General features: G+C 36.7%; 1 protein-coding gene across 6 annotated transcripts in view; it reads right to left on the reverse strand.

Annotated features, from left to right (window-relative positions):
* Nucleotides 1-5,026: 5,026 nt before the first annotated feature.
* RCOR3 (REST corepressor 3) overlaps nt 5,027-13,644 on the reverse strand; it is a 55,362-nt gene continuing 46,744 nt past the window's right edge. For 3 of the 6 annotated variants that reach the window (XM_027870894.1, XM_027870892.1, XM_027870891.1), the window contains exons 11-12: nt 8,137-8,378; nt 5,027-7,685 (exon numbers count right to left, since the gene is read on the reverse strand). In XM_027870894.1, coding sequence (XP_027726695.1) covers nt 7,341-7,685; nt 8,137-8,378 — 587 coding nt within the window. In that variant the 3' untranslated portion in view covers nt 5,027-7,340. Of the gene's footprint in view, nt 7,686-7,869; nt 8,379-13,644 lie in introns of those variants that run through there. The other 3 variants (XM_027870897.1, XM_027870896.1, XM_027870895.1) reach the window with 2 other exon arrangements.

Here is a 13,644-nt window from a genome sequence, read left to right on the forward strand (position 1 = left end):
GTGATAGGAGCCTGTACTAGGGGTGGTTATTATGTGAGTGGAGAAAAGGGGATATATGAGAGATGTTATGAAGGTAAAAACTGATAATACTTGGCAATGTATTGGATGTGTACAGTGAAAGGGAGAGAAGAGTCAAGGATGGCATTGAAGTTGTGAACCTGGGTGAATTGGGAGGATGGTAGTGCCCTCAACAGTAACAGAGAAATTTAGAAGAGAGGAGGATTTGGAAGGAAAGAAAATGAGTCCTGTTTTGGACATGTTGAGTTTGAGATATTTATGGGACATCCATTTAAATTCATTTTTTTTCATGACAGGGTAGGGGTGGGAGGTAGGAGATAGTAAGCAGTTTGTTAGGGTGGGGTTGGAGAGTGTCATGGAAGGTATTTGACATCCATTATGGTTATTCCAAAGTTAATCATATATGCTCTCACCCCTCTAATGCTTTATTGTATAAAAGGAAAATTGTTATGAATCTAGTTTATATAAAGCACCTGAGCACTATATAAATACAAGTTTTATTGTAACTGTCTAATAGGGTTTCCAAAAGTCTCAAATGAAGTATATTAGTCACTTTGCAAACTTTAAAGCAATATGATAATAATAGCTAACATTTATATGTCACCAGGGCAGCTAGGTGGCACAGTGGATAGAGTGCCAGGCCTGGAGTCAAGAAGACTCATCTTCCTGAGTTCAAATCTGGCCTCAGACACTTACTAGCTATGTGACCCTGGGCAAGTCACTTAACCCTGTTTGTCTCAGTTTCTTCATCTGTAAAATGAGCTGGAGAAGGAAATGGCAAATCACTTTAATATCTTTGCCAAGAAAACCCCAAAATGGGGTCAGGAAAGTCAGTCATGACTGAAACACCTAAACAACAACATTGTTTGCATAGTGAAGATAACTGAACCTAGGGAAGGGGGTCAAATGCAAAGTCCTTATGAAATACCTAAACAAAGGTAGTGAGATATGGATGATGATTCTGCAAAGGGGACTAAGAAGGATGCAATAGATAGGATAACTAAGATAGCAGTACCCTGAAAACTTAAGGGGAGGAGAGAATATCTAGAAAGGGAGGGTGATTAACACTGTCAAATACTGCAGAGAGGTCAAGAAAGATGAAGAATGAAAAAGGAAATTGGATTTAGCAATAAAGAGATCACTGATGATTTTGGATTAAACAGTTTCAATTAAGTAGTGGAGATAGAAGCCAGATTGCAAGGGCTTGAGAAGTGAGTGGGAAGTGAGAAAGTAGAGGGCAGCTTTTTCTATGAGTTTGGCTACAAGAGCAAAGAGACATAGGGCAAACTTGAGGAGATGGTAGGATTGAGGGAAGGCTTTTTAAGGATGAGAAAGATTCGGTCATATAGGTAGGACAGAAGAAGCCACTGAGTAAAGGTTGAAAATTAGGCTCCTAAAGGAAGTGGGAGAAGATGGGATCAAGGGTACAAGTAGAATGTGATTGGCTTTAGAAGAGAGAAAGGCCACCCTATTCTCCAGGGCTGGAATTTGTTCATTCTTCAAGAGTGGAAGAAGAGTGGGAAACAGCACTGAAGTGGTTTGAAGGGCAGAATTAGGGAGCAGCTCACAATGGATGACTCGTAATTTTTTTTTCCAGTTAAGTATGAAATTGAGTCCTCTGCTGAGAGGGAGAGAGAAGAAGGAAGGGAAGGTAGTTTGAGGAGATAAGTTTATGTTGGAACAGATGTTGTGCTTAGTTATCCCTAAAGTGACTGCTATAGATTTTCAAGGCAGTAAGGCTATTTCAAGTGAGGGCTGGTAAGAGGTGGAAGGAGGTAGGATTGTTTTCCTCTGGGCACTATTTTTCTTAAAAGAATAATCATACCAGTTCCCCATAAACTGAATGACAGAAGAATGCCTGGTTCTGCCTTCCTCAACTCCATCTTCATCTGTTTAAATCTTATTCATTTTCAAGTCCTAGATTAATAACAACTCAACAGAAGAAATCTTCCTCCAGTGAACTCTATTAAATGTCATATCATATGAGAACATGCCTTACATCCTCTAGTAGATTGTAAAGTCTGAAGTCAGGGGCCTGTCTTCTCTTTTATCATTCTGGTGCTTACCATTTGAACAAAATAGGTAGCTAATATACGTGTTGAACAAAATAAGTGTAATAGCAGTAGCATCTTACTTCACCAGTACACAATGAGATCATCAGTCATGCTAGCTTCGTGGACTACTTGCCTGCATTTTCTTTTTATCACCTCTTTGCACCACACAATGAACCACATTCTTTTGACTTGGAAGTTGGTCCAAGTTTTTCTTTGAGGCCATAGCAACACTAAGTCGGTGCTTTCAAATGTTTCCAATCTTTCCCTATCCATTGTCTTCTTCCTCACTCTCTACAATCCAGTCCAGATCTATCCTTAAAAAACTTTCACTGCCTACCCTCCCCTTAGGCTGTCCTTTATCTGTGCTATCTGTACCTCACCTTCACTCATTTCTGAACCCCCTGCCCATCCTCACCACTCAACTGAAATTGCTCTCCACAATCTCTTTTTAAACATTTTCCCCCATGATTTGTTAGATCTTTTTCTCGGTCTTCATCCTTCTTGATTGCTCTGCAGTATTTGGCCTTGTTCACCATCCCCTCCTCCAGGATACCCTGTCCTTCCTAGGTTTTCATGACATATGCTGCTCTTCCCTGTTCTCCTTCGAGTCTCCTTTTCAGCATTATCCATGTCTCAAACCATTTCCTAAGTGTGGTCGTATCCCAAGCCTCTGTCCTGGGTTCCCTTCTCTTTTTGCTCTATATTTTCTCAGTGAGCTTATCAGTTCCTATGGGGCTGAACTATCTTCCCTAAGTATGTAACTCCCAAATGTCCAGCTTTCATTTCTCTCCTGAGCATGTTTCGTATCACCAAGGATTATGTCCTATGGGATTCCTTCCCTGATCTAATTGGTAGTGCTCTGCCCCCCCCCAATTACTTCGTAATCACTCGTGTGTACATGCTGCCCACCTACAGCGGACTATAAGCTCCTAAGGGCAGTAACTGGCTTTTGTCTTTGTATCTCCAGCTTTTAGCATAATGCCTGGTACATGTTGGTGCTCCATCATTTCATATCCAACTCTTGGTGACTCCATTTGAGATGTTCTTGGCAAATACTAAGGAGTGATTTGCCATTTCCTTCTCCAGCTCATTTTACAGATGAGGAACTGAGACAAACAGGGTTAAGTGACTGGCCCAAGGTCACACAGCTACTAAGGCCAGCTTTGAACTCAGGAAGATGAGTCTTCCAGACTCCAGCCTGGCACTCTATCCACGGTACCACCTAGCTGTCAGGTACATAGAAGGAATCCAATGCTTGGTGATTCTACCTTTGAACATCTCTTGTATAGACCCCTTTCTCCCTCAAAAGTGCCGCCACTGTGATGCAGGTCCTCATCACCTCACACTTCACTATTGAAATAAGCCTTCTGGTTGGTCTCCCTGCCTCAATTTTCTGCCTGCTTCAGTACTGTCTACTCAGCTGTCAAAGTGATCTTCCTTAAGAGAAGGTTGGACCATAACGCTCTTCCCCCCTCCCACCCCAGTATAAACTCCACTGTCTCCCTGTTACCTCTAGGATCAAATAAAGAAATCTCTGATTTTTAAATCCCTTCATAACCTGGTCCCTCCACCTTTCCAAGCTTCTTACACTTGACTCTGGCCTCTTTGCCTTTGCTTGAACACAGCATTCCATCTCCCAACTAAGCCTTTTTCACTGGGAGCTCCCAGAGCCTGAATTTTCTCTTTTCTCACCACCACCTCCTGGCTTCCTTCAAATTTCAGTTAAAATCTTACCTTCTGAAAGAAATCTAAGTCCCCCTTAACGCTAGCATCTTCCTTCTGATCATCTCCAATTTACCCTGAATATTCATGTACGTAATTGTTTACGTTTTCTTCCCCAAACAGACTGTGAGCTCCTTGAGGGCAGGAACTTTTTGCTTTCTTTGTATCCCCAGAACTCCCAGTTATGCTTGACATATAGCAGGCGCTTCATAAATGCTTGTTGATTTGACTTAGAAAATTAAACGTAAGGTAAAAAATGTACTGTAATTGTAATGTGTAATCTATTTTCTGGTGGCACAAAGTCAAACAAAGGAGTACATACTTCCAGCACCTACTAATATTAGGCACAGAACGAGTGCTTAATAAAAGCATGTTGAATGTTGAAGAAATGACATACTGATTAAAAACCAACAACAAAAACCAACAAAAGCTTGCCACATGGGTGTTAGGGACAACGAATTCCCCTCTTTAAAGTAAAAGTCAGATATTTTTTTCCCCAAAGTGTGAGATTCTGGGTACTCTAGTGTCATTGTTTGTCAGAAACAATGTAGAACAGGACTGGAGATTGAGAGAAATTCATATTACCAGTTTGTTTTTTTTCCCCATAAACTCCAACATTTCATTAAAAGCCTCATGACATCAGGTCCTGCATCATAAATAACAATGTTGAAGACACCAATACTACACACTCTTAGCTTGCTGTCCTCTTAACCTTAAAATTGTTCAACCTGATTTTAAAGCCTGTTTTTACAGTTTTGTATTTGCTAGCTTAATAACTAAAAAAAAAAAAGTTCAATTTCCTCATCCAATCACATTGAGGATAAAACATGCAGAATATATAACTTGTTACATTTATTAGAGGTGTCAACATGTCATTTATTTTTTTAAATAAGCAGAAAAATACTTTGGTGATTTCTTAGAAGTTACCAAAGTTATATAGCTTTCAAAATGTTTTACCCTGAAATGAACAAAAATGGAAATTTTAGATATTTCTAAGTCTTTCCTTAATATAAAGTTTCACAGTAAAAAGGTCCTAATTCATTCACATGGTGTTAAATTACATAAAAATAGAAGACACAGACTTCTTTAAATTTTTAATCCTTTGATTAAGCAGCAAGCATATCACTCTTTTAGGCCAAACACTGCTTAAACAAAAAAAAAAAAAAGAAAAGAAAAGAAAAGAAGAAAAAGAAAAAAAAAGAAAAGTAAAAGAAAAAAAAAGAAAAAAGGGAATGGGAGTGGGGGAAGACGTGCAAAGTATTTACATAATATGCAAAGCACACAATAAAAAGACATTTCACTATATACATTTGTCATGTTACTACTGAAGCTAAGATTTCCCTACTATGTGCTCTAATGTATGTAAATCAAATTATAGCACATCCCTCAGATACAGCACCTTGGCCCAAGTCTGGGAGAGAACAGATTTTAACTGAATTACAAAATACTAAAAAGCTTGATAAATGCTGGTGTCAACCAACTTTACTGACATACCCCACATACTGTATACTGAAGTTCTATTGACAAGAGACAAGACAAAAAAAAGGTTGCAAAGGTATAGTGTATACATTTGTGAGATTCAATCTAAATACTTAAAAAAATACTTTAGATACCTTCCCTAAGACATTGTAGTAACTGTCTCCAATAGTAATTTTAAGTTCAAAATGCTCTAAGTGGATTTTTGAAAACTAAGAATTTAGATTTCATCTGGTCCTATTAGAAGGTCAGGAGTTATATTTAGTTATTCCAATAGTCAAAAACTGGTACTACTTGAAAAAGTTCTAGTATTTGGGAAAACTGCTACCATTTTAGCATCAAAACCAATCAGGAAAATTTAGACTGGCTTCAAAGCACTGAAGAGCTCAATGGGGATAATATGCCAATACGTCAGGAAAAATCAGCTCCCTATAACATAAGGGTTATTAGGAACTGTTTCTTAATCAGCCGAAGAAATTATGCTATGAGAATGCACTTAAGGCTAAAAATTAGAAATTTGACCTTAAATTCTACTACAATAGCATCCAAGAAGCCCATCCCTTTTCATGTCATGATTCCAATAATGAATTAAAAATTTCTATATCAAAACTGTGATTGCTGAAATACTATCTCTCATCAAATGGTGCCACAGAGCACTTAGCAGGAACTTCATAATTACATAGTATATGGAAAAGGTTACAGATAATGGTGCCTTAACAAAAGGGCTCTCAGCACTTCTATTTCAGTTAACAGCACAACTGATGAACATATACTCGATACATCTTTAGATAGCATATATCAAATTCTTAATTTTTAAACAAATAATTTTGATGATTAAGTTCTAGACAAAACTCATGAGTTGCAAGAACACTCACAAATGCATCCAAATAGCACATTGGAGACTCATCAATAAAACATTAAAGATAAAACATATGAAATGAGAGGGGGGCAATTTTTAGTTCAGAAAACACAAATTCCAAAAAGCTAACTTTTCATAGCCACCATCTTCACATAATTGATAAAATAATACTTTCTTCTATAGTTTCCAAATAAGTAGTTGTTACATGCAGCTATTGAAGCATGTAGCATTTAACAATCTAGAAAAAAAAAGTTCTTAAAATAATTTCAATTTTGAAAGGAATTAAACAAAGACACTATACTTTAACAAATTATATCCTCATTTTTAAATGAAAAGTAAAAGGAATTACTCCAATACTGGTAGTAAGCTCTCTTACAGTGGAAGATGGGTCAATAACCTTTAAATGAGTAATTCAAATTTCTATTAAGACCCAACATCACTTAAGAGGGATAAATTCAGTACATTCTTTGTGGCTTCATGTAATTGCTTTGCAATTGATTAAATTGCTTTCTTTCAAAGGAATGCATAGATATATACATATGGACACACACACATATATATCCTAAATTTCCATTAGAAAGAATGCAATGTCTTTTGGAGGAAAAAAAAAGGTCAAGTTGCTGCATTTTCTTAAAGGTGCATTGAATTGTACTATTTTTCATAGAACATTTGCCAAAAACCGAAATGCAGGCTATTTATTCTTTCACTCCTAACATAGGAAAATATTTTTTTTAAAAATTAAATTGAGAAAGCAAACAAAAAAAGCCAAACTCCACATTAATTTCAAAGTCTATGGAGTTTTCACAATACCTAAACAGACATATTCTTGTACTATGAACTTTGAATATAAAGAGGTTGGAATATAAAGAACTTCAGTAAAATAAATACAGTAAAAATCAAACAACCTTGGAGCACAGAACACAATCTTTTTTCTTTTCCTTTCGTGGGAAACTTTCTTGAACAAATATTCATAGAAAAAAGGGCTAATTGGAGGCTTCATGTTGTGTAATGTTTTAGTCTGGCGCACTGAAAAATTTTGTAGATGTTCACTTATGTTGTTCCGTTGCAATATTAACTTGCAGCCTCACTTTGAAACTTTCTGCTTCAATATATAGAAAGGTTTGCCCCTTCCTTTCTTTTTCAACAGCCAGATGAACATTGGCATACTGGTGGGATTAGAAGTTACTGCAGCTCTGTCCAGCTTCATTTCCTTAATGCATTGAAGATTGTGAGTCTGTCTGAATTCCAATCAGTGATGGTGGTTGTTGGCCACCAACTGTCGACAACACTGGTCTTGGGTTTAGACGAGGAGGCATGGAATTAGCAGGGCGAATGAGAGGTGGGGGAGGCTGATTGAGAGTTGGCCGAGGTTGAATGAACCGGGCCTGCTGCTGGAGTGGTGGAGGCTGCCGATGGAGAGCTGGGGCAGCAGGAAGTGTTGGACGAAGCAGTGGTGGAGGCTGGTTCAGACTGGCAATGGGGGCAGCTGGAGTTGGAGTGGAAGCCGGCGCAGGAGGTGATGGGCCCAGAGACTGGGTAGCCTGAATGGTCTGTGCCTACAGGAAAGGAAACAAATACCTTCATGAGATGCTGGTCCCTGCAGAGCTCAATAAAATATAGTCTGATTGTTACAGAAAATAAAAAAACAAACAAATATAATACCTGCATTTATTGGAAGCGCAAGTTTTATGTATTTATTTTTTAAATAAAATCAAAACAAAAACAAAAAAGCAATGAAGCTACCAGGCAAGCATCTTTATTAGTAAACGATTTTAACAGAGGAAATAAAAATAAGACTATGAAAGAACAATACACTCTCCAATCTTCCAGATTCAGCTCTCTGCACGTCATTATGACTCAACAGTCACGAGAAATGTACCACTGAGTAAGTGTATTGTCAACCTTTCATGCTCATTTGCCAGTCCCCTGATAAATTAACCTTATGGTACACCACACGAAGTGCTATTCCTCAACTCATATTAGCTCAGATCTCATAGACAAACACACCTCCTCTTCTTCATCAGTGCTCTTTCCTGAGGGCCCATTAGAAGCACTTTTTGTCTCCTCCCCTAAGGTAGAAGCATCACCATTAGAAGCCTGGGTTCCTTGTTCTGCTTCCCACTCCTGCAATACCTCCTCTAAGTTAAACCGACGCCTGTAGTTTACAAAGAAGTTCTTCACTTGGCCAACAGTCTTGTTGCCAATTACATCTGCAATAGCTTGAAAATCTTTACCATATTTGCGGACACCTGGAAGGCAAAGTAAATAATACACCTGTGAAGAAACAATCAATAAGGAAAGCTTTGTGTACTATACATCATGCACACACACAAGATACCAGTGTTGATAAATCTCATTTTTTAAGCCAGGGTCATGAGATGAAAATTTTTATTTTACTTAACTTTGAGCCAGCTATTTGTCTTCTACTAAACATTCACAACTTACCAGTCTTTAAATATTCAGCTTTTTTTTTCCCAATCCTCTCCCTTGAATTTCCAAATGCAGTCCATCTACTGTGAAACACTGAATTCTTTGCCCCATCGTCAATGCCACATTGACTTTTTTCCCTAATAACATGGGCAGTCAACCAAATCTGAGCGACATTATAAACAAACTTGGATAGGTGTAGGCCACTTCATCTTACCTAAAAGAACTGAATGGCTAGCCTGAGTTTTCCTCCCAGGAAATAATTTATGTTTTTACTTTATTGCTACTTTGCACACTAACGTATGCTTTTACCATTGGGGTATTATGAGAAAAAAAAAAAGGGGTGGTGGTGGTCAGAATTTACATGTAAAATGCAAAGGTTTGTTACTATAATAAGAAAGTATTTATTAAATCATCGTTGTACTAAGCTATGAACAATGTTAACAAACATAATCTTGAAAGTAAGACTTTACAACACCCAAGCAAAACTGTAGATGTACCCACAAAGGATTTCTAGGTATAAAATTTAAGATAGTAATTTTGACTACTGCTTAGTTGCTGGTCTGTACAATTACACACGTGAGTGCCACTAACAGAATGAAAAAAAAAAAAGGTTGCTATATGTGTGTATTTTCCATTAAGGAAGTTTTATATGACAACAACGAACAATAAAATTAAAATTTATGCATTTATGAATCCACTATTTTGCTGGGCTCTGAAATCGATTATTTTTCTAGCATTATCTACTACTAAGGAACTTTATCTTTTAAAAGTAAGTTCACAGAACCAGGAGAATGTTGTACACAGTAATAGCAATATTGTTCAATGAAGAACTGTGAATGACTTAGCTATTCTTAGCATTAGAATGATCCAAGACAGTCTCAAAGGACTAATGATGAAGCATACTATCTGTCTCCAGAAAAAGAACTGATATTGTTTTAATACAGGCTGAAGCATGCTATTTTTCACTTTCTTTCATTTTTTTCTTTTATTTGAGTCTTCTTGTACAAAATGACTACTATGGAAATGTTATACATAATTGCACATGTATAACCTACATCTGCTTACTGTTTTAGGGAGAAACAGAATTTGGAATGCAAAACTTTAAATAAAAATGTTTTAAAAATTAAAAATAAGTTCACTATCATTTTTAAATCTTAAAATGGTACTTTACTTTTCCTCCTAATTACATGTCAAGACAATTTTTAGCATTAATTTTTACAAGATTTTAAGCTCCCAAATTTCTCTCCCTCCCTCCCTTTCCTTCTTCCTAAAATGGTAGGCAATTTGATATTGGTTATACATGTGCTATCATGTAAAACATATTTCCATATGAGTCACAGTTGTGAAAGAAGAAATAGATCAAAAGACAAAAACCCACAAAAAAGAATAAAGTAAAAAAAAATATGCTTCGATTTGCATTCAAAATCCATCAATTCTTCAGCTGATGTGGGTAGCATTTTCTTTTGTGAGTCCTTTGTACTTGTCTTGGATCATTGTGTTGCTGAGAAGGGCTGAGTCATTCATAGTTGATCATCACACAATGTTGCTGATACTGTGTACAATGTTTTCTTGGTTCTGCTCGTTTTGCTTTGCATCCATTTGTACAAGTCTTTCTAGGTTTTTCTGAAACCTGCCTGTTCATCATTTCTAATTGCACAATGGTATTCAATTACATTCATATTCCACAGCTTGTTTAGTCATTCCCCAATTGATGGGCATCCCCTTAATTTCCAATATTTTGCCACCATGAAAAAGGCTGCTATAAATATTTTTGTACATGGAGGTCCTTTTCCCTTTTTTATGATCTCTTTGGGATACAGAACTAGTACCACTATATCATTTCAAAGATGGAAGCATCATGAAGAAGGGCACTTAGTTCAAGTTAGAAAAAAAAATCAAATATTTTGGTCTCCTCACTTGGTAGTAGCCACATTCATAGGAGCCAGAACTTTAGTAATGAAAGAGGCAATAATGAAAGCAATAAAAATCAAGCTGTAAACGCTTATTAATCCAACATAAGCAAAAATTAGGATTAAGAGAAAAATAAAACTAAGTTTACTAATGTAGGAAAGAGAATAAAATAAGCTCTTGATTTGTTGCTGTTCAGTTACTTAGTCCTGTTTGACTACCTGTGACCCCAAGCACTATCTAGCCACATGATTTTCTTGGCAAAGATACTAAAGTGGTTTGCCATTTCCTTCCCCAGTGGATTAAGGCAAAAAGAAGTCAAGTGACTTGCCTAGGGTCACACAGCTGGTAAATGTCTGAGGCTGGATTTAAACTCAGGTCTTCCTGACTCCACAACCAGCACTCTATCCACTGAAACACCTGGCTACCCAAGCTCTTAATACTGTAATGTAAATGCTACACTGTTCTTGATATCAGTGGGTATAAAATGCTACTTGAAAGCACTAGAACTTTGTGGCTTCATTCCCTATTATGCACTCCTTATTGTAAATTGCATGTGTATATATATGTATGTGTGTGTTTATGTATGTATATATATTATATGTATATATAAATATAATTTAGGATTTGAGAACTACACATTTTAGCAAGTTCTAAAATGGAAACAGGAGAAATGCAATGACATTTATGTAATGACAAGTTGCTATTTGTGACAACGTTTAAACTTCTTCATAAAATATATTCAAATTGCCTTTACTTCCATCAACTGATTTCTATTAGAATCGCTTGAGAAGTTATGGGTCTAGGTATAATGGAGTCTCTACTAGTGTTTTATTTAGTGATAAAATCACGGAGTGTATGATTACTACACATGTATACATGTGTTGCTACCACTTAAAGGTCATGCAAAGCATTTATTTTTTTAAATGATTGATGGCTTTTGTTTTTACATCACTATTTACAAATATATCTCTCCCTTCCTCCCTCACCCCTTCCTTGTAACAAAAAATACAAATGAGTCTGACAGTGTTTCACAACCAGATCTTCTCTCTTCAAACTTCTGCAAAGAAGGGAGGTGCACTGTCTCATTTCTTCAAAGTACTCCTTTAATAAAGGTTATATACTAGTGCCACTTTTATAAGTAAAAGAGGAGGTAGTTATAATAAAAAGTGGCTACCAATTAGAAGCTAGTTACATGTTCCTATAATTGTAGCACTATGCTCCTAGGTAGTTCTAACCTACAATAGAGGGAAGGCCAAGATTCCTGAGAACAGAATATACTAATTTTCAGAATTTCAAGAGCCACAACCAGGCAAAGACTCTTTTTGCACTTCAAGTACTGTTTCATGAATTCAGGACTATAACCAAGATCTGCTGACCACCAGCCTGATAATAATCACTACTACCATAATACCAATTATTCATACACAAAACCAAACTTGAGTATACACCACAAAATCAAATTTCACTGTTATTGTTTAACTTTTTTTATTTCTTTCTCTCTAGACAATTTCCTCTTCAAGTTTTTAGAACTCAAACACAGAGCTGCTTTTTCACATCAGTAGTTCCCATATCCTCACGATTTCCTTGTGGGTGTGGGTGAATGGAGTTTGAGGTAGGTAAAGTTCCCTAGGCATAAGGTTAAGAATTTGTATGTTTCCTTCCCCACCCCACCCCCCACATATTAGTCTCTTCCCACTTTCATGGCAAATTCCAATGATATATCAGTTTTTCTAAATGCCTCATATGGCTGAGTCTATAGTGATCAATACAATATTTGTTGACTACCTTTTAGCAAAGGAAAAATGAGTCAAATAAACTTCTTGTGCAAGGCGTCCTCCTGTTTTTCTTGCCAGTCCCTGCTAAACCATAAATGAAATAAAATGGAGAGGATACTAAATGACTTCGTAGTTTCCATTGTGCATACTTAATAGCAGGTTTTATTCACAAAATGAAAATGAACTCTGAACTTAAGTTTAGAAGAAACCTGAAGAGTCCAGGCCCAACAGTGTCTAAGTGGGATTACACTACAAATTACTTCTAATCAATGACCCTCTCATATTTTGTAGACCAATTTTATTTTCCTGACTGCTTCTTGCTTCTCCACTCCTGTTAGGACAAGCTGCTTCTCTGGTGTAGAAAATAACCATGTTGTTTCCACCAATGGAATATAAACTCCTTGAGGAAAGTAACTACTTCATTTTTTTGTTTTTATATCCTTTGTGTGTAACACAGTGCAAAATTAAAGAGAATTTGCTACTTTGGTTAGTAGGGCAACCCATAAAGGAGGCAGTGTCAGGAAGCAACTTACTTTAACAGAAAGTCAGAAAAGCCTCAGTTCCTAGCTGTACCTGGTAAAGGGTCCAACCCTTTAATGTCAAAATATTGATGAGTGTGATCTATATATCATGGCTGAACAAAATGTCTTAATTAACAACATTTTCACATAATAAGTATAAAACTTAGGCCAGTTTGGCTGAGATGGTTTTTTAGTTCAACTTCCCACTCATATAGCAAACATATACTATCAATAGCCACTGGAAAAATGGACAGAACACTAAAACAGGTTATAAGTGTATCAAGGGTTAAAGATAAGCCTAAATTTCTAAAAATTGCCTGAAAGCTATAAGGAAACAGCCTGACAATCTGGTTTCCCTCTATGAGGTAAAAAAAAAAAAATCACCTTCTGGTGGGGTGAGGAAAGTGAAGGTTGAAGCACCTATATCCACATTTAAATGCTATCATTAAACAACAAAATATCATTAACCAATAAAATCACAGTATAAATTACTTAAGATGAAAATATCCCTTGTACTAATAAAGCAACTTAAAATGTATACATTTGGGCCTTTAAAAATATTTTGCTTTGGTCCAGACCAGTGGTGAAGAAATTCTTTCTCCCATTGCTAAAGTGCAATGATTTTTACTAGTTAAAGCCTTAAATAGTTGCCCTGGGATATCAAATGATTACATGACTTGCCCAGGGTCATACAGCCAGTATTTGCCAGAGGCAGGTATTAAACCCAGGCTGTCTTGACTCCATGGCCAGCACTCTCTGTATTCTTTGTCTTGCTGCCCTTTATAAAATTATACAGATGTTGATCCTTAATTCTTGAAGAGGACCAGTAACATCACGCATGGTGATGTCCTGACTTTGTGTGTGAATTGGATATGAGT

Source organism: Vombatus ursinus, unplaced genomic scaffold, assembly GCF_900497805.2.
Source record: "Vombatus ursinus unplaced genomic scaffold, bare-nosed wombat genome assembly UNPS02014798.1, whole genome shotgun sequence".
NCBI lineage: Eukaryota > Metazoa > Chordata > Mammalia > Diprotodontia > Vombatidae > Vombatus > Vombatus ursinus.